This window comes from Taudactylus pleione, unplaced genomic scaffold, assembly GCF_031769625.1.
Source record: "Taudactylus pleione unplaced genomic scaffold, aTauple2 ptg001495l, whole genome shotgun sequence".
Taxonomy (NCBI): Eukaryota; Metazoa; Chordata; class Amphibia; order Anura; family Myobatrachidae; genus Taudactylus; species Taudactylus pleione.
The window spans coordinates 95,711-116,540 of NW_028285893.1; the positions used below are offsets into that span (position 1 = coordinate 95,711).

Sequence of the window (20,830 nt, forward strand, 5' to 3'; positions counted from 1 at the left end):
AATATTCCATGCTGAGGTCCTGGGGGAATACCTTTTACGCAAAGGGGGAGCCAGGCTTAGTGGCTACTAAACTAGATTCAGGTTAGGGTGATTGTAATATTGGAACAAAAGATTCCACACTTTATGAACAGTAAGTGCAGAGATTGGCACAAGAAAATTGCATTTATCTGATTCCCTTCGTTACCCTCAGCTGGGTCTCCTCCTCCTGTTGATACTGTCATACCTGATCTCCAAATTATCTGGTAGAAAATTCACAATGCGCTATCGGAGCCTTCAATCACATGACTCACTACAACACATGCCACCCTACAGTACCTCCCACCCATTTCTGTTTCCGCTCGCTAATCTGAGTCCGCTCTCTCCTGTTCACATTCTGTTCCCATGTCCTGCAGTTCTCTTGTGATCCCAGGAGCGATACCACTTACCGCAAGTATCTCTACGTGCTGACGTCGCGAGGGATGGAAGGCCTGCCCGGCACTAAGCTAGGCTCAGAAGTATGTGACTGCGTGGAGATCTACAAACAGTACACGGGGCAGAGAGTTTTCAAGATGACCTTCCACCCCACCATGAGGTTCAAACGGCTCGTCCTGCTCGGGCCAGAGGCAGGGAGGCTGCTCCTGCTACTTACAGGTAATAGATATTGTGGCTGGGTCCTCCCTGCCCCATCCCCACCAGTGCACAGGTTAGGGGGGGATGGGGGGAGGTTTTATTGTGTGTAAACAAATGTGTTTATATTAATGTACATACAATGTGGATGAGCGTTAGACGCAGTCGGCGGCATTTGTCCTGCGGCGTGTGCACAGAACTAAATGTGTATTTTCACTTGTATACTAAGGGCCGTATTCAATTAGAAGCGAAAAGCCGTTTTTGGCGGAAAAGTATAGCGGGTCAGGGTTTTTTCGCGTGGTCGGGACTTATCTCCGTATTCAATTCCAGCCGGTTTTGGCCTACGCGGAAAGTCAATAAAATGTAATAGGCGAAAAAGATTCACCGCTGAATAGCAGGTGAAAGGAAGTGCCAAATTTTTATGTTGGGGTGCAAAGGTGGGGAAACCACTCAGACCCTTTGGGACAACCCTCATACACCCCCCCCAAAGGACAACTGTGTCAAAAAATCCTGGGGAAAAACTTAAGAACACCCCAAAAAAGTACCTTCATTTTGGGAGTGAAAAAGTACAAAGTTAGGGGGACAACTTCAAAAACAAGCGAAATAGACTTCTTGGGGTGCTGTAAGGAGGGGCCAGGTGTTTCTGGGATTGCAGGTGCATGTATGAGGGTGGTTTTTTACGTTTTTAAAAAGTTCACTTTAGAGACATAAACATATGCCAGCACCCATTTACAAGTACCCCAAATGTGACTGGACTATTTATTTTCACCAAAAAATACCGCTTTATGCCATTCTTCACACCTTGTGCAAGGACGCTAATAAGGAGCTATTGAAACAATTTAAGTACCCCAAAAAGTTTAATTAGGGCTATTCGGTCACATCTACATTGATCCCCATTGTTAGTGCATTTTTTTTTTTGGTTCAGGCTGATTTCCCCATTTCTGACAGTACTTTCCGCCTGTTCTGATTTCGGCGCTTGCCGTTTTTGCGTGTTTTGGAATTGAATATGGCGAATAGCGGGGATGCGCACAACAAGTTTCCACCTCCAAAACACGAGATGTCGGCGGAAAGTCGGGCAGGCAAAACTTTTCCATGGACACGAAGCTAATTCAATACGGCCCTAAGTTGTACGCATCTACAGTAAGTGACAGGGCCGCCCCTATCCGTACACTTGGGCCCTCAGTCAGAGTCGATCGAAACGGCTGCACGGTCGTACGGGAGAAGGGGCCGGATATGCAAATGATTCCTCTCAAGTTGCGTCCCTAAGTTCGGATCGGTAGTTGGCCGACCAAGGGGAGGAAGCGGTCGGAAGACAAAAAAATACGCCCCTTCTCGTACGCATTGCACGTCATCTCTGGGCATATAAAGATTAATCGAGACCATCGGGAACCATCGGAGCTGGTCGTAGAGCTTAAGGCTGACCATACCCTCTCTTAAGCACTACGATCAAGTCAGTGTAAAAACCTCCCATGTCACGTGTGCCATGACGCTACTTTGTTAATTATGCACTCCCATAAACCATATGCACTCCCATAATCCGTATGCACTCCTACAAAACGCCATTCGCATAATTAGGCACGCCTGCGTTCGGATCTCCACTCCCCCATTTTCAAGCACCTTCCCCTGTTACCACCCACAAACGGTTCATTCTGTCACTCAAACTACCGACCTGGCTGTGTTCAAGGAGAGAGAAATTTCTGATCGTAGCGGCTAGTTTGCGCACGCGCATTGCGAACTTTACGCATGCGCAGTATAGCGAACATCGGTGGCGTACGACCGTGCGGCCGCTTCGACCGACTCTGAATGAGGTCCTTGGTTTCATGGCTGCCATCATCAGCATCAGACTTGCCCCACCCAGAGCAGTTGAGACATAAATAGTACTGAGAGGTCAGTAAACTGTAAGTAAATGATCCATAAGTAACAATGAAACAATGGTTGCTGGTTTAAAAAAAGTTTACTCAAAAGTTTAACTGTAACAGTTAAAAATACATATAAAAGCAAGAAATAATATAATATTATTATTATTGAAAGTAAAAGATACAGGAAGGCAGAATAAATGCAGACAATGAAGGCAGGTCCCTGCCAGCGAGAGAGCTTACAATCTAATGGGAGATGGGCAGCACTGAGCCAGGAAGTCAGGAGGCTAGTACAGCCCAGGGCCTGATTTATTATGGATCGCAACAGCGTACGCACCTGGCCGATTGTTGCGTACTGCGCAGAAGGCTACACTGCGATCGCACTGTGATTACGCAGAGCACGGTAAGCCCTCGCAGAGGGAGTGGCGTCAGGTCAGCATTTGGCGGTGGTGACGGGGGAGTGGTTGGAGAATCGCAGGCGTGCCTGTCCGTTGGAACGCCGTTACCGGGGCGTGCATAAATTAGCCACTACGACGGGATACGCAGCCTGTGTACTCACTGCGTACAGCGAGGTTTGCGATTTCTGAGTAAGGTCAGACCTGCTGTAATTCTGCGTGAGGGGCCGATGTTACCGATGTATACGCAGGACTACGAGGTATAACGCATGTGAGATAGCGGCAGTGGGAGTCTCTATGCTGGCTGTGCGACGGAATTGCGATCAAACCCATTAGTATATTTTCACAGCGGGGCTGCATGCGTAATCGCAGTAGCGATCTGTAGTGAATGAGGCCCTCAGACAAGGATAAGACAGGACTTGTACAGTGGGACCTAACCTGCAGCAATTCAGTCCATAGTGTCAGGTGTCTGTATTACATCCCAGCGTCTGAGGACGCAGCAAGGGTGCGATCTGCCCTGTGTGAACATGGAATCAGACAGAACTGTGCGCCAGTGAGACAATCTGATCATTGCGCTAAACATCAGCCAGTAACTGTAGGTTCGTAGTATTTTTTTTTTTTTTAGGATTTGAGAGGTCCCCAATGAGCTTTGTGGTTCTTGTAGATAAGAGAGATGACGTGATCCTTTGTTTCTTTCTAGGAGAGGGAAAGGTTTACAGTCTGGCCATAAATGAGACGCAGCTGGAGCAGCCGCGATCTTACACCATCCAATTATCCGTCCGCAAAGTGTCCGTCAGTCTTTCAGATGTCATCATAGCCCAAATGTACAGTAACCAGAGCAGCGTCCTCTACATCACAGGTAAGGTACTGGCAGAGCCTGTCCTCCCCCTGCAGGGTGACACAGACAGAAGGGAGCTATGAGCCTGTCCCTCCCCCTGCAGGGTGACACAGACAGAAGGGAGCTATGAGCCTGCCCCTCCCCCTGCAGGGTGACACAGACAGAAGGGAGCTATGAGCCTGTCCCTCCCCCTGCAGGGTGACACAGACAGAAGGGAGCTATGAGCCTGCCCCTCCCCCTGCAGGGTGACACAGACAGAAGGGAGCTATGAGCCTGTCCCTCCCCCTGCAGGGTGACACAGACAGAAGGGAGCTCTGAGCCTGTCCCTCCCCCTGCAGGGTGACACAGACAGAAGGGAGCTATGAGCCTGTGCCTCCCCCTGCAGGGTGACACAGACAGATGGGAGCTATGAGCCTGTCCCTCCCCCTGCAGGGTGACACAGACAGAAGGGAGCTATGAGCCTGTCCCTCCCCCTGCAGGGTGACACAGACAGAAGGGAGCTATGAGCCTGTCCCTCCCCCTGCAGGGTGACACAGACAGAAGGGAGCTGTGAGCCTGTCCCTCCCCCCGCAGGGTGACACAGACAGAAGGGAGCTATGAGCCTGTCCCTCCCCCCGCAGGGTGACACAGACAGAAGGGAGCTATGAGCCTGCCCCTCCTCCTGCAGGGTGACACAGACAGAAGGGAGCTATGAGCCTGTCCCTCCCCCTGCAGGGTGACACAGACAGAAGGGAGCTATGAGCCTGCCCCTCCTCCTGCAGGGTGACACAGACAGAAGGGAGCTATGAGCCTGTCCCTCCCCCTGCAGGGTGACACAGACAGAAGGGAGCTATGAGCCTGCCCCTCCTCCTGCAGGGTGACACAGACAGAAGGGAGCTATGAGCCTGTCCCTCCCCCTGCAGGGTGACACAGACAGAAGGGAGCTATGACCCTGTCCCTCCTCCTGCAGGGTGACACAGACAGAAGGGAGCTGTGAGCCTATCCATCCCCCTGCAGGGTGACCCAGTGACACAGACAGAATGGAGCTATGAGCCTGTCCCTCCCCCTGCAGGGTGACACATCAGTAGGGAGCTATGAGCCTGTTCCTGCCCCTGCAGGGTGACACAGACAGAAGAGAGCTATGAGCCTGTCCCTCCCCCTGCAGGGTGACACAGACAGAAGGGAGCTATGAGCCTGTCCCTCCCCCTGCAGGGTGACCCAGTGACACAGACAGAAGGGAGCTATGAGCCTGTCCCTCCTCCTACAGGGTGACACAGACAGAAGGGAGCTATGAGCCTGTCCCTCCCCCTGCAGGGTGACATAGACAGAAGGGAGCTTTGAACCTGTCCCTCCCCCTGCAGGGTGACATAGACAGAAGGGAGCTGTGAGCCTATCCATCCCCCTGCAGGGTGACACAGACAGAAGGGAGCTGTGAGCCTATCCATCCCCCTGCAGGGTGACACAGACAGAAGGGAGCTATGAGCCTGTCCCTCCTCCTGCAGGGTGACACAGACAGAAGGGAGCTATGAGCCTGTCCCTCCTCCTGCAGGGTGACACAGACAGAAGGGAGCTATGAGCCTGTCCCTCCTCCTGCAGGGTGACACAGACAGAAGGGAGCTATGAGCCTGTCCCTCCTCCTGCAGGGTGACACAGACAGAAGGAGCTATGAGCCTGTCCCTCCTCCTGCAGAGTGACACAGACAGAAGGGAGCTATGAGCCTGTCCCTCCCCCTGCAGGGTGACACAGACAGAAGGGAGCTATGAGTCTGTCCCTCCCCCCGCAGGGTGACACAGACAGAAGGGAGCTATGAGCCTGTCCCTCCCCCTGCAGGGTGACACAGACAGAAGGGAGCTATGAGCCTGCCCCTCCTCCTGCAGGGTGACACAGACAGAAGGGAGCTATGAGCCTGTCCCTCCCCCTGCAGGGTGACACAGACAGAAGGGAGCTATGAGTCTGTCCCTCCTCCTGCAGGGTGACACAGACAGAAGGGAGCTATGAGCCTGTCCCTCCCCCTGCAGGGTGACACAGACAGAAGGGAGCTATGAGTCTGTCCCTCCTCCTGCAGGGTGACACAGACAGAAGGGAGCTATGAGCCTGCCCCTCCTCCTGCAGGGTGACACAGACAGAAGGGAGCTATGAGCCTGTCTCTCCCCCTGCAGGGTGACACAGACAGAAGGGAGCTATGAGCTTGTCCCTCCTCCTGCAGGGTGACACAGACAGAAGGGAGCTATGAGCCTGCCCCTCCTCCTGCAGGGTGACACAGACAGAAGGGAGCTGTGAGCCTATCCATCCCCCTGCAGGGTGACACAGACAGAAGGGAGCTATCAGCCTATCCATCCCCCTGCAGGGTGACCCAGTGACACAGACAGAAGGGAGCTATGAGCCTGTCCCTCCCCCTGCAGGGTGACACAGACAGAAGGGAGCTATGAGCCTGTCCCTCCCCCTGCATGGTGACCCAGTGACACAGACAGAAGGGAGCTATGAGCCTGTCCCTCCCCCTGCAGGGTGACACAGACAGAAGGGAGCTATGAGCCTGTCCCTCTCCCTGCAGGGTGACACAGACAGAAGGGAGCTATGAGCCTGCCCCTCCCCCTGCAGGGTGATAGACAGAAGGGAGCTATGAGCCTGTCCCTCCTCCTGCAGGGTGACACAGACAGAAGGGAGCTATGAGCCTGCCCCTCCTCCTGCAGGGTGACACAGACAGAAGGGAGCTATGAGCCTGTCCCTCCCCCTGCAGGGTGACACAGACAGAAGGGAGCTATGAGCCTGCCCCTCCCCCTGCAGGGTGACACAGACAGTAGGGAGCTATGAGCCTTCCCCTCCCCCTGCAGGGTGACACAGACAGTAGGGAGCTATGAGCCTGTCTCTCCCCCTGCAGGGTGACACAGACAGAAGGGAGCTATGAGCTTGTCCCTCCTCCTGCAGGGTGACACAGACAGAAGGGAGCTATGAGCCTGCCCCTCCTCCTGCAGGGTGACACAGACAGAAGGGAGCTGTGAGCCTATCCATCCCCCTGCAGGGTGACACAGACAGAAGGGAGCTATCAGCCTATCCATCCCCCTGCAGGGTGACCCAGTGACACAGACAGAAGGGAGCTATGAGCCTGTCCCTCCCCCTGCAGGGTGACCCAGTGACACAGACAGAAGGGAGCTATGAGCCTGTCCCTCCCCCTGCAGGGTGACACAGACAGAAGGGAGCTATGAGCCTGTCCCTCCCCCTGCAGGGTGACACAGACAGAAGGGAGCTATGAGCCTGCCCCTCCTCCTGCAGGGTGACACAGACAGAAGGGAGCTATGAGCCTGTCCCTCCCCCTGCAGGGTGACACAGACAGAAGGGAGCTATGAGCCTGCCCCTCCCCCTGCAGGGTGACACAGACAGTAGGGAGCTATGAGCCTGCCCCTCCCCCTGCAGGGTGACACAGACAGTAGGGAGCTATGAGCCTTCCCCTCCCCCTGCAGGGTGACAGACAGAAGGGAGCTATGAGCCTGTCCCTCCACCTGCAGGGTGACACAGACAGAAGGGAGCTATGAGCCTGTCCCTCCCCCTGCAGGGTGACACAGTGACACAGACAGAAGGGAGCTATGAGCCTGTCCCTCCCCCTGCAGGGTGACACAGACAGAAGGGAGCTATGAGCCTGCCCCTCCCCCTGCAGGGTGACAGACAGAAGGGAGCTATGAGCCTGTCCCTCCCCCTGCAGGGTGACACAGACAGAAGGGAGCTATGAGCCTGCCCCTCCTCCTGCAGGGTGACACAGACAGAAGGGAGCTATGAGCCTGTCCCTCCCCCTGCAGGGTGACACAGACAGAAGGGAGCTATGAGCCTGTCCCTCCCCCTGCAGGGTGACACAGACAGAAGGGAGCTATGAGCCTGTCCCTCCCCCTGCAGGGTGACACAGACAGAAGGGAGCTATGAGCCTGTCCCTCCCCCTGCAGGGTGACACAGTGACACAGACAAGGGTGGGGGGAGCCTGGTCTCACGTTATATATTTTCATGTGACTAATGAATCACTTCTGCTAGAAAGACGATAGCGTCTCATTGAAATAATGTGGATAATGGAAACTCAAACATGGTATAAAAAAAATAATAAAAAACCGGTAACATGGGAATACAGTATTTATCAAAAAGACGTTTTGCCGGCAAAAATTGGTGAATTACCCCTGTACAGCATGGGGTCATCACTAGCAATAAGATCCGGCGACTTTAATTGGCGATTGTGTTCTCATGCTAAGCACTGATGCAATCCTTCTGTTATCGCTATGTTAGTAGAGTTTTCAATGTTTAAAAATTTTTTCATGAGTGTAACTACAAGTCCAAGCCTGGGTGCTCTGTTGCATGGTGAATGCGTGAACCTGGCTACCCAGCTTTCGTATGTGCAACTCCTCAAAGACTGGCCTGCCGATCCGGGCCGCGATTAACACAGTGCACCACCCCTCCGCCTTTTCAACAGCCCTAGCCGGATATAGGGGCTGCAGCCGATGCATTTTCTTGGAACCGGTGTTCGTGCACATTCGCCGGTCCTACTGTCCTTTCTGCGCATGCCGCCAACATTAGAGCATTATGTAGGAGCCGGGACTGTCTCCAGACTGCAGCACGGGCAGCCCACCTCCCCCCAGGAGGACAGGAGCCGCCACTGATTACCACTCCGGACTCCTATTACTGAGTCAGCAATTATTGCGATATTATTATTAATATTATTATTATTATTATCATTTATTTATATGGCGCCACAAGTGTTCTGCAGCGCCTTACAAAGTACAAAAACAAATTGTATACAAGTGACTTACAGAACAATACAATACAGGACATGGATAATATATATTGCTACATTAGCGACCATATCACCCAGATAAGCAACAGAGCATAAGCAGCCAAGTGTTAGGTGCCCTGGTGGTGAGTAAGAAGTAAATGACACTATAGTAAGGAGAAGCACAAGAGGGTAGATGGCCCTGCTCGTGAGAGCTTACATTCTAAAAAGGTGGGGGAAAACAAACTGGGTTGACACAGATGGGGTAGATGGGGACGGAGGAGCATGTAGCAAGGAGTTAGAATGATAGCTGGAAGGCTTTGATGAAGTAGTGGGTCTTGAGTGCCCGTTTGAAGGATTGCAAAGAGGTGGAGAGTCTGATGGGGAGTTGGAGAGAGTTCCAGAGGTGGGGAGCAGTGCGGGCAAAATCTTGGAGGCGGGAGTGGGAGGAAGTAATCAGCTGGCATGAAAGGCGGCGTGCATTAGTTGAGCGAAGAGGGCAGAGAGGAGCGTGAAGGGAGATGAGATCAGAGATGTATATGGGAGAAGATTGGGTGAGGGCTTTGTAAGTGAGCGTGAGAACCTTAAATTGGGTTCTAAAAGGGAAGGGGAGCCAGTGGAGGGCTTGTAGGAGAGGGGAGGCAGATGTAGAGCGCTTGGAGAGGAAGATAAGCCGTGCAGCAGCATTAAGGATAGACTGGAGAGGAGAGAGATGGGATTTGGGGAGGCCAGATAGGAGGAGGTTACAATAGTCCAATCTGGAGATGACCAGTGAGTGTATGAGGGTTTTAGTAGCATCCTGGGTGAGATAGGGTCTGATCTTAGAAATATTTTTGAGATGGAAATGACAGGACTGTGAGAGGTTCTGGATATGTGGTTTGAAGGAGAGGGATGAGTCCAGGATAACTCCAAGACAGCGCACTTTGGGGCTAGAGGAGATAGTTATCCCATCAATTGATAAAGAAATAGTGGGAAGTGAGGTTATGTGGGAGGGTGGGAAGACTATCAGCTCAGTCTTAGACATATTAAGTGTAAGAAATCGCTGGGACATCCAGGAAGAGACAGCAGAGAGACAGTTGGAGATACGAGTCAGTAGAGAGGGGGAGAGGTCAGGGGAGAAAAGGTAGATTTGAGTATCATCAGCATAGAGATGATAATGGAGGTCAAAAGAGCTGATGAGTTCACCTAGAAAGGAAGTATAGAGGGAGAATAGGAGAGGACCAAGAACAGAACCTTGGGGAACACCTACTGTAAGAGGCTGTGGTGGGGAAGAGGAGTCATGAGAGGAAACAGAGAAAGATCGGTCAAAGAGGCTGTGGGGGGAAGAGGAGTCATGAGAGGAGACAGAGAAGGATCGGTCAGAGAGGTAGGATGACAGCCAGGAGAGGGCAGTTTCACGTAGACCAAGGGAGTGAAGGATATTCAGCAGGAGAGGGTGATCCACAGTGTCAAAAGCAGCAGAGAGATCAAGGAGAATGAGAAGAGAGTAGTGGCCTTGGGATTTGGCAGCAAGGAGGTCATTGATGACTTTTGTGAGGGCAGTTTTTGAGACCTTCAGCCTTGTAAATGATCCCTAAGCCGGGTACACAGTAACTGCATACACACTAACCAGTGGTCGGCCCAAAGTGTCGCACCTGATCTCACAACTCGGTGGACATTTACAATGTGCCCACCCAGTTGTGATGTCAGTAACCGTCGGCCTGTGCAGCGAGCGTACGAGCGGTCAGCTTACCGTGTGCAGATATACTGCTGCGCAGCCGACGCCATATTTCTATGAACGACGTATCGCTGGTACACGCTGGCCGAGGACATCGTGTACCCAGCACTAGTGGATTTATGGATCTGAGATGAGCTCATGTTTCTCTGTTGTTCTGCTCCCAGATCACGGCGCTGTTTATCTCGAAGTTTACTCCCCCGCCGTCTACAGAGATTTATTTGGGACACTTCAAGGCTTCGACACCCTGAACCTTCAGATGCCGCTGATGATATCACTTCCAAGCAAGGTAGCGCATAGCAGTTTACATTCCTGGGCACACTCGGCCTCCCTATATACAGTATGAGGAGTCTCTAACACTCACGGAGGAGGCAGAAGGTGATCCCAATGCTGGGTAAACACTTGGCAATATATAATGTTCATTCCATGAAGGAACGATATATCGTCAGTGCATTGGCAGGTGCGTACACAGGATATGTCTATGAACGATGCGGGCGGGGGGTGGCCAGTACGGGAGACTTAGCCTCTCTTGCCGGCAGCCGGGAACGCCACCCGGTTTTCTGTAGCCTCCCCGCCGTTCTGGGAGAGTAGGCAAGTGTGGTTTAGGTGTAACGTAGTCCATCTGATTACCTACAAATTAATAATGAGACCCGATTTAAAATTTGGAGCAAATTTTTTTTAAAAAGGAGCAAAAAAAAAAGGAGCATTTTGCACCGTGCAACACCGTGTTGCGCTGCGGGTGGGGAAAATGTAAGATGTGCTAAAACAGAGATGGGCAGTATTCGTGGGCTACATGCATGCAAAAATATTATCATTGCACATACACCCCCTTCATTGCAACATGGTTTGTTCCAGGAGCAAATTGCTCCTTGCTTGCTGCTGTTTTCATAAGTTCTTGGGTGGGGGGGACCCATTTTATTTTTGGGGTTACCACTTCCGGAGGAATTCCTGCCCTCGGCTGACCAGTTTGGTGCTGGTTATTGTGATGGCAGGGGAACCCCACTCTGTGTCTCTTCCTGCTATGAAAATTATCCCCCCTGCTGGTTATACATGGTGCTGGTTTCCCCCCCTATTCTCCAATAGTAGCCCAGACTGAGCGGCCGGGGCTGGTTACTGATTGTTTTTTAGGCGTGGGGCCAGGGCCGTAGCTAGGGTAGTGCGGCCGGTGCCATCGCATAGGGCACCACAGGGCAGGGGGTGCTGTTTGGACCTGTCAAATTTCTGTTTATTATCATTCTCACTTGTAGCTTCCTCTTATTTCATCCCCAGCATCTCCTGGCCTCCCCCATCTCTTCCCTGGCCCTTCCCCACGAGGCCATGGCCCTCTCTCAGGTGCACTATATTATGTCCCTATTTATCCCCAGCATCTCCTGGCCTCCCCTATCTCTTCCCTGGCCCTTCCCCGTGAGGCCATGGCCCTCTCTCAGGTGCACTATATTATGTCCCTATTTATCCCCAGCATCTCCTGGCCTCCCCTATCTCTTCCCAGGCCCTTCCCCATGAGGCCATGGCCCTCTCTCAGGTGCACTATATTATGTCCCTATTTATCCCCAGCATCTCCTGGCCTCCCCTATCTCTTCCCTGGCCCTTCCCCGTGAGGCCATGGTCCTCTCTCAGGTGCACTATATTATGTCCCTATTTATCCCCAGCATCTCCTGGCCTCCTCTACCTCTTCCCTGGCCCTTCCCCATGAGGCCATGGCCCTCTCTCAGGTGCACTATATTATGTCCCTATTTATCCCCAGCATCTCCTGGCCTCTCCTATCTCTTCCCTGGCCCTTCCCCATGAGGCCACGGCCCTCTCTCAGGTGCACTATATTATATCCCTATTTATCCCCAGCATCTCCTGGCCTCCCCTATCTTCCCTGGCCCTTCCCCATGAGGCCACGGCCCTCTCTCAGGTGCACTATATTATGTCCCTATTTATCCCTAGCATCTCCTGGCCTGCCCTATCTCTTACCTGGCCCTTCCCCGTGAGGCCATGGTCCTCTCTCAGGTGCACTATATTATGTCCCTATTTATGCCCAGCATCTCCTGGCCTCCCCTATCTCTTCCCTGGCCCTTCCCTATGAGGCCGTGGCCCTCTCTCAGGTGCACTATATTATGTCCCTATTTATCCCCAGCATCTCTTGGCCTCTCCTATCTCTTCCCTGGCCCTTCCACATGAGGCCATGGTCCTCTCTCAGGTGCACTATATTATGTCCCTATTTATCTCCAGCGTCTCCTGGCCTCCCCTATCTCTTCCCTGGCCCTTCCCCATGAGGCCATGGCCCTCTCTCAGGTGCACTATATTATGTCCCTATTTATCCCCAGCGTCTCCTGGCCTCCCCTATCTCTTCCCTAGTCCTTGCCCATGAGGCCATGGCCCTTTCTCAGGTGCACTATATTATGTCCCTATTTATCCCAAGCGTCTCCTGGCCTCCCCTCTCTCTTCCCTGACCCTTCCCCATGAGGCCATGGCCTTCTCTCAGGTGCACTATATTATGTCCCTATTTATCCCCAGCGTCTCCAGGCCTCCCCTCTCTCTTCCCTGGCCCTTCCCCATGAGGCCATGGCCTTCTCTCAGGTGCACTATATTGTGTCCCTATTTATCCCCAGCGTCTCCTGGCCTCCCCTCTCTCTTCCCTGACCCTTCCCCGTGAGGCCATGGCCCTCTCTCAGGTGCACTATATTGTGTCCCTATTTATCCCCAGCATCTCCTGGCCTCCCCTATCTCTTCCCTGGCCCTTCCCCGTGAGGCCATGGTCCTCTCTCAGGTGCACTATATTGTGTCCCTATTTATCCCCAGCATCTCCTGGCCTCCCCTATCTCTTCCCTGGCCCTTCCCCGTGAGGCCATGGTCCTCTCTCAGGTGCACTATATTATGTCCCTATTTATCCCCAGCATCTCCTGGCCTGCCCTATCTCTTACCTGGCCCTTCCCCGTGAGGCCATGGTCCTCTCTCAGGTGCACTATATTATGTCCCTATTTATCCCCATCATCTCCTGGCCTCCCCTATCTCTTCCCTGGCCCTTCCCCGTGAAGCCATGGCCCTCTCTCAGGTGCACTATATTATGTCCCTATTTATCCCCATCATCTCCTGGCCTCCCCTATCTCTTCCCTGGCCCTTCCCCATGAGGCCATGGTCCTCTCTCAGGTGCACTATATTATGTCCCTATTTATCCCCATCATCTCCTGGCCTCCCCTATCTCTTCCCTGGCCCTTCCCCATGAGGCCATGGTCCTCTCTCAGGTGCACTATATTATGTCCCTATTTATCCCCATCATCTCCTGGCCTCCCCTATCTCTTCCCTGGCCCTTCCCCATGAGGCCATGGTCCTCTCTCAGGTGCACTATATTATGTCCCTATTTATCCCCATCATCTCCTGGCCTCCCCTATCTCTTCCCTGGCTCATCCCCTTGAGGCCATGGTCCTCTCTCAGGTGCACTATATTATGTCCCTATTTATCCCCATCATCTCCTGGCCTGCCCTATCTCTTCCCTGGCCCTTCCCCATGAGGCCATGGCCCTCTCTCAGGTGCACTATATTATGTCCCTATTTATCCCCAGCATCTCCTGGCCTCCCCTATCTCTTCCCTGGTCCTTCCCCATGAGGCCATGGCCCTCTCTCAGGTGAACTATATTATGTCCCTATTTATCCCCAGCATCTCCTGGCCTCCCCTATCTCTTCCCTGGTCATTCCCCATGAGGCCATGGCCCTCTCTCAGGTGCACTATATTATGTCCCTATTTATCACCAGCGTCTCCTGGCCTCCCCTCTCTCTTCCCTGACCCTTCCCCATGAGGCCATGGCCTTCTCTCAGGTGCACTATATTATGTCCCTATTTATCCCCGTCGTCTCCTGGCCTCCCCTCTCTCTTCCCTGGCCCTTCCCCATGAGGCCATGGCCCTTTCTCAGGTGCACTATATTATGTCCCTATTTATCCCCAGCGTCTCCTGGCCTCCCCTATCTCTTCCCTGGCCCTTCCCCATGAGGCCATGGTCCTCTCTCAGGTGCACTATATTATGTCCCTATTTATCCCCAGCGTCTCCTGGCCTCCCCTATCTCTTCCCTGGTCCTTCCCCATGAGGCCATGGCCCTCTCTCAGGTGCACTATATTATGTCCCTATTTATCCCCAGCGTCTCCTGGCCTCCCCTATCTCTTCCCTGGCCCTTCCCCATGAGGCCATGGTCCTCTCTCAGGTGCACTATATTATGTCCCTATTTATCCCCAGCGTCTCCTGGCCTCCCCTATCACTTCCCTGGCCCTTGCCCATGAGGCCATGGCCCTCTCTCAGGTGCACTATATTATGTCCCTATTTATCCCCAGAGTCTCCTGGCCTCCCCTCTCTCTTCCCTGGCCCTTCCCCATGAGGCCATGGTCCTCTCTCAGGTGCACTATATTATTTCCCTATTTATCCCCTGCATCTCCTGGCCTCCCCTATCTCTTCCCTGGCCCTTCCCCATGAGGCCATGGTCCTCTCTCAGGTGCACTATATTATGTCCCTATTTATCCCCAGCATCTCCTGGCCTCCCCTATCTCTTCCCTGGCTCTTCCCCGTGAAGCCATGGCCCTCTCTCAGGTGAACTATATTATGTCCCTATTTATCCCCAGCATCTCCTGGCCTCCCCTATCTCTTCCCTGGCTCTTCCCCGTGAGGCCATGGTCCTCTCTCAGGTGCACTATATTATGTCCCTATTTATCCCCGTCATCTCCTGGCCTGCCCTATTTCTTCCCTGGCCCTTCCCCGTGAGGCCATGGCCCTCTCTCACGTGCACTATATTATGTCCCTATTTATCCCCAGCATCTCCTGGCCTCCCCATCTCTTCCCTTGCCCTTCCCCGTGAGGCCATGGCCCTCTCTCAGGTGCACTATATTATGTCCCTATTTATCCCCAGGATCTCCTGGCCTCCCCTATCTCTTCCCTGGCCCTTCCCCGTGAAGCCATGGCCCTCTCTCAGGTGCACTATATTATGTCCTTATTTATCCCCATCATCTCCTGGCCTCCCCTATCTCTTCCCTGGCTCTTCCCCTTGAGGCCATGGTCCTCTCTCAGGTGCACTATATTATGTCCCTATTTATCCCCAGCGTCTCCTGGCCTCCCCTCTCTCTTCCCTGACCCTTCCCCATGAGGCCATGGCCTTCTCTCAGGTGCACTATATTATGTCCCTATTTATCCCCAGCATCTCCTGGCCTCCCCTATCTCTTCCCTGGCTCTTCCCCGTGAGGCCATGGTCCTCTCTCAGGTGCACTATATTATGTCCCTATTTATCCCCGTCATCTCCTGGCCTGCCCTATTTCTTCCCTGGCCCTTCCCCGTGAGGCCATGGCCCTCTCTCACGTGCACTATATTATGTCCCTATTTATCCCCAGCATCTCCTGGCCTCCCCATCTCTTCCCTTGCCCTTCCCCGTGAGGCCATGGCCCTCTCTCAGGTGCACTATATTATGTCCCTATTTATCCCCAGCATCTCCTGGCCTCCCCTATCTCTTCCCTGGCCCTTCCCCGTGAAGCCATGGCCCTCTCTCAGGTGCACTATATTATGTCCTTATTTATCCCCATCATCTCCTGGCCTCCCCTATCTCTTCCCTGGCTCTTCCCCTTGAGGCCATGGTCCTCTCTCTGGTGCACTATATTATGTCCCTATTTATCCCCATCATCTCCTGGCCTCCCCTATCTCTTCCCTGGCTCTTCCCCTTGAGGCCTTGGTCCTCTCTCAGGTGCACTATATTATGTCCCTATTTATCCCCATCATCTCCTGGCCTCCCCTATCTCTTCCCTGGCCCTTCCCCATGAGGCCATGGCCCTCTCTCAGGTGCACTATATTATGTCCCTATTTATCCCCAGCATCTCCTGGCCTCCCCTATCTCTTCCCTGGTCCTTCCCCATGAGGCCATTGCCCTCTCTCAGGTGAACTATATTATGTCCCTATTTATCCCCAGCATCGCCTGGCCTCCCCTATCTCTTCCCTGGTCATTCCCCATGAGGCCTTGGCCCTCTCTCAGGTGCACTATATTATTTCCCTATTTATCACCAGCGTCTCCTGGCCTCCCCTCTCTCTTCCCTGACCCTTCCCCATGAGGCCATGGCCTTCTCTCAGGTGCACTATATTATGTCCCTATTTATCCCCAGCATCTCCTGGCCTCCCCTATCTCTTCCCTGGCCCTTCCCCGTGAGGCCATGGTCCTCTCTCAGGTGCACTATATTGTGTCCCTATTTATCCCCAGCATCTCCTGGCCTCCCCTATCTCTTCCCTGGCCCTTCCCCGTGAGGCCATGGTCCTCTCTCAGGTGCACTATATTATGTCCCTATTTATCCCCAGCATCTCCTGGCCTGCCCTATCTCTTACCTGGCCCTTCCCCGTGAGGCCATGGTCCTCTCTCAGGTGCACTATATTATGTCCCTATTTATCCCCATCATCTGCTGGCCTCCCCTATCTCTTCCCTGGCCCTTCCCCGTGAAGCCATGGCCCTCTCTCAGGTGCACTATATTATGTCCCTATTTATCCCCATCATCTCCTGGCCTCCCCTATCTCTTCCCTGGCCCTTCCCCATGAGGCCATGGTCCTCTCTCAGGTGCACTATATTATGTCCCTATTTATCCCCATCATCTCCTGGCCTCCCCTATCTCTTCTCTGGCCCTTCCCCATGAGGCCATGGTCCTCTCTCAGGTGCACTATATTATGTCCCTATTTATCCCCATCATCTCCTGGCCTCCCCTATCTCTTCCCTGGCCCTTCCCCATGAGGCCATGGTCCTCTCTCAGGTGCACTATATTATGTCCCTATGTATCCCCATCATCTCCTGGCCTCCCCTATCTCTTCCCTGGCTCATCCCCTTGAGGCCATGGTCCTCTCTCAGGTGCACTATATTATGTCCCTATTTATCCCCATCATCTCCTGGCCTGCCCTATCTCTTCCCTGGCCCTTCCCCATGAGGCCATGGCCCTCTCTCAGGTGCACTATATTATGTCCCTATTTATCCCCAGCATCTCCTGGCCTCCCCTATCTCTTCCCTGGTCCTTCCCCATGAGGCCATGGCCCTCTCTCAGGTGAACTATATTATGTCCCTATTTATCCCCAGCATCTCCTGGCCTCCCCTATCTCTTCCCTGGTCATTCCCCATGAGGCCATGGCCCTCTCTCAGGTGCACTATATTATGTCCCTATTTATCACCAGCGTCTCCTGGCCTCCCCTCTCTCTTCCCTGACCCTTCCCCATGAGACCATGGCCTTCTCTCAGGTGCACTATATTATGTCCCTATTTATCCCCGTCGTCTCCTGGCCTCCCCTCTCTCTTCCCTGGCCCTTCCCCATGAGGCCATGGCCCTTTCTCAGGTGCACTATATTATGTCCCTATTTATCCCCAGCGTCTCCTGGCCTCCCCTATCTCTTCCCTGGCCCTTCCCCATGAGGCCATGGTCCTCTCTCAGGTGCACTATATTATGTCCCTATTTATCCCCAGCGTCTCCTGGCCTCCCCTATCTCTTCCCTGGTCCTTCCCCATGAGGCCATGGCCCTCTCTCAGGTGCACTATATTATGTCCCTATTTATCCCCAGCGTCTCCTGGCCTCCCCTATCTCTTCCCTGGCCCTTCCCCATGAGGCCATGGTCCTCTCTCAGGTGCACTATATTATGTCCCTATTTATCCCCAGCGTCTCCTGGCCTCCCCTATCACTTCCCTGGCCCTTGCCCATGAGGCCATGGCCCTCTCTCAGGTGCACTATATTATGTCCCTATTTATCCCCATCATCTGCTGACCTTCCCTCTCTCTTCCCTGGCCCTTCCCCATGAGGCCATGGCCCTCTCTCAGGTGCACTATATTATGTCCCTATTTATCCCCAGAGTCTCCTGGCCTCCCCTCTCTCTTCCCTGGCCCTTCCCCATGAGGCCATGGTCCTCTCTCAGGTGCACTATATTATTTCCCTATTTATCCCCTGCATCTCCTGGCCTCCCCTATCTCTTCCCTGGCCCTTCCCCATGAGGCCATGGTCCTCTCTCAGGTGCACTATATTATGTCCCTATTTATCCCCAGCATCTCCTGGCCTCCCCTATCTCTTCCCTGGCTCTTCCCCGTGAAGCCATGGCCCTCTCTCAGGTGAACTATATTATGTCCCTATTTATCCCCAGCATCTCCTGGCCTCCCCTATCTCTTCCCTGGCTCTTCCCCGTGAGGCCATGGTCCTCTCTCAGGTGCACTATATTATGTCCCTATTTATCCCCGTCATCTCCTGGCCTGCCCTATTTCTTCCCTGGCCCTTCCCCGTGAGGCCATGGCCCTCTCTCACGTGCACTATATTATGTCCCTATTTATCCCCAGCATCTCCTGGCCTCCCCATCTCTTCCCTTGCCCTTCCCCGTGAGGCCATGGCCCTCTCTCAGGTGCACTATATTATGTCCCTATTTATCCCCAGCATCTCCTGGCCTCCCCTATCTCTTCCCTGGCCCTTCCCCGTGAAGCCATGGCCCTCTCTCAGGTGCACTATATTATGTCCTTATTTATCCCCATCATCTCCTGGCCTCCCCTATCTCTTCCCTGGCTCTTCCCCTTGAGGCCATGGTCCTCTCTCAGGTGCACTATATTATGTCCCTATTTATCCCCAGCGTCTCCTGGCCTCCCCTCTCTCTTCCCTGACCCTTCCCCATGAGGCCATGGCCTTCTCTCAGGTGCACTATATTATGTCCCTATTTATCCCCAGCATCTCCTGGCCTCCCCTATCTCTTCCCTGGCTCTTCCCCGTGAGGCCATGGTCCTCTCTCAGGTGCACTATATTATGTCCCTATTTATCCCCGTCATCATCTCCTGGCCTGCCCCTATTTCTTCCCTGGCCCTTCCCCGTGAGGCCATGGCCCTCTCTCACGTGCACTATATTATGTCCCTATTTATCCCCAGCATCTCCTGGCCTCCCCATCTCTTCCCTTGCCCTTCCCCGTGAGGCCATGGCCCTCTCTCAGGTGCACTATATTATGTCCCTATTTATCCCCAGCATCTCCTGGCCTCCCCTATCTCTTCCCTGGCCCTTCCCCGTGAAGCCATGGCCCTCTCTCAGGTGCACTATATTATGTCCTTATTTATCCCCATCATCTCCTGGCCTCCCCTATCTCTTCCCTGGCTCTTCCCTTGACGCCATGGTCCTCTCTCTGGTGCACTATATTATGTCCCTATTTATCCCCATCATCTCCTGGCCTCCCCTATCTCTTCCCTGGCTCTTCCCTTGAGGCCTTGGTCCTCTCTCAGGTGCACTATATTATGTCCCTATTTATCCCCATCATCTCCTGGCCTCCCCTATCTCTTCCCTGGCCCTTCCCCATGAGGCCATGGCCCTCTCTCAGGTGCACTATATTATGTCCCTATTTATCCCCAGCATCTCCTGGCCTCCCCTATCTCTTCCTGGTCCTTCCCCATGAGGCCATTGCCCTCTCTCAGGTGAACTATATTATGTCCCTATTTATCCCCAGCATCGCCTGGCCTCCCCTATCTCTTCCCTGGTCATTCCCCATGAGGCCTTGGCCCTCTCTCAGGTGCACTATATTATTTCCCTATTTATCACCAGCGTCTCCTGGCCTCCCCTCTCTCTTCCCTGACCCTTTCCCATGAGGCCATGGCCTTCTCTCAGGTGCACTATATTATGTCCCTATTTATCCCAGCGTCTCCTGGCCTCTCCTATCTCTTCCCCGACCCTTCCCCATGAAGCCATGGCCCTCTCTCAGGTGCACTATATTATGTCCCTATTTATCCCCGGCATCTCCTGGCCTCCCCTCTCTCTTCCCTGGCCCTTCCCCATGAGGCCATGGCCCTTTCTCAGGTGCACTATATTATGTCCCTATTTATCCCCGGCATCTCCTGGCCTCCCCTATCTCTTCCTGCCTCTTCCCCATGAGGCCATGGTCCTCTCTCAGGTGCACTATATTATGTCCCTATTTATCCCCGGCATCTCCTGGCCTCCCCTATCTCTTCCCTGGCCCTTCCCCATGAGGCCATGGTCCTCTCTCAGGTGCACTATATTATGTCCCTATTTATCCCCGGCATCTCCTGGCCTCCCCTATCTCTTCCCTGGTCCTTCCCCATGAGGCCATGGTCCTCTCTCAGGTGCACTATATTATGTCCCTATTTATCCCCAGCGTCTCCTGGCCTCCCCTATCACTTCCCTGGCCCTTGCCCATGAGGCCATGGCCCTCTCTCAGGTGCACTATATTATGTCCCTATTTATCCCCAGCGTCTCCTGGCCTCCCCTCTCTCTTCCCTGACCCTTCCCCATGAGGCATGGCCCTCTCTCAGGTGCACTATATTATGTCCCTATTTATCCCCAGCGTCTCCTGGCCTCCCCTCTCTCTCCCTGGCCCTTCCCCATGAGGCCATGGCCTTCTCTCAGGTGCACTATATTGTCCCTATTTATCCCCAGCGTCTCCTGGCCTCCCCTCTCTCTTCCCTGGCCCTTCCCCATGAGGCCATGGCCCTCTCTCAGGTGCAGTATATTATGTCCCTATTTATCCCCAGCATCTCCTGGCCTCCCTATCTCTTCCCTGGCTCTTCCCCATGAGGCCATGGTCCTCTCTCAGGTGCACTATATTATTTCCCTATTTATCCCCAGCATCTCCTGGCCTCCCCTATCTCTTCCCTGGCTCTTCCCCATGAGGCCATGGTCCTCTCTCAGGTGCACTATATTATGTCCCTATTTATCCCCAGCTTCTCCTGGCCTGCCCTATCTCTTCCTGGCCCTTC

The 20,830-nt window shown here is 53.6% G+C and overlaps 1 protein-coding gene across 1 annotated transcript in view; it reads left to right on the forward strand.

Moving 5' to 3' along the window:
- FBXO24 (F-box protein 24) overlaps nucleotides 1-20,830 on the forward strand; it is a 105,038-nt gene that overhangs the window by 57,553 nt on the left and 26,655 nt on the right. The window contains exons 6-8 of the mRNA XM_088463896.1: nucleotides 393-630; nucleotides 3,558-3,716; nucleotides 10,300-10,421. Of these exons, the coding sequence (XP_088320022.1) occupies nucleotides 393-630; nucleotides 3,558-3,716; nucleotides 10,300-10,421 (519 nt within the window). The remainder of the gene's footprint in view (nucleotides 1-392; nucleotides 631-3,557; nucleotides 3,717-10,299; nucleotides 10,422-20,830) is intronic.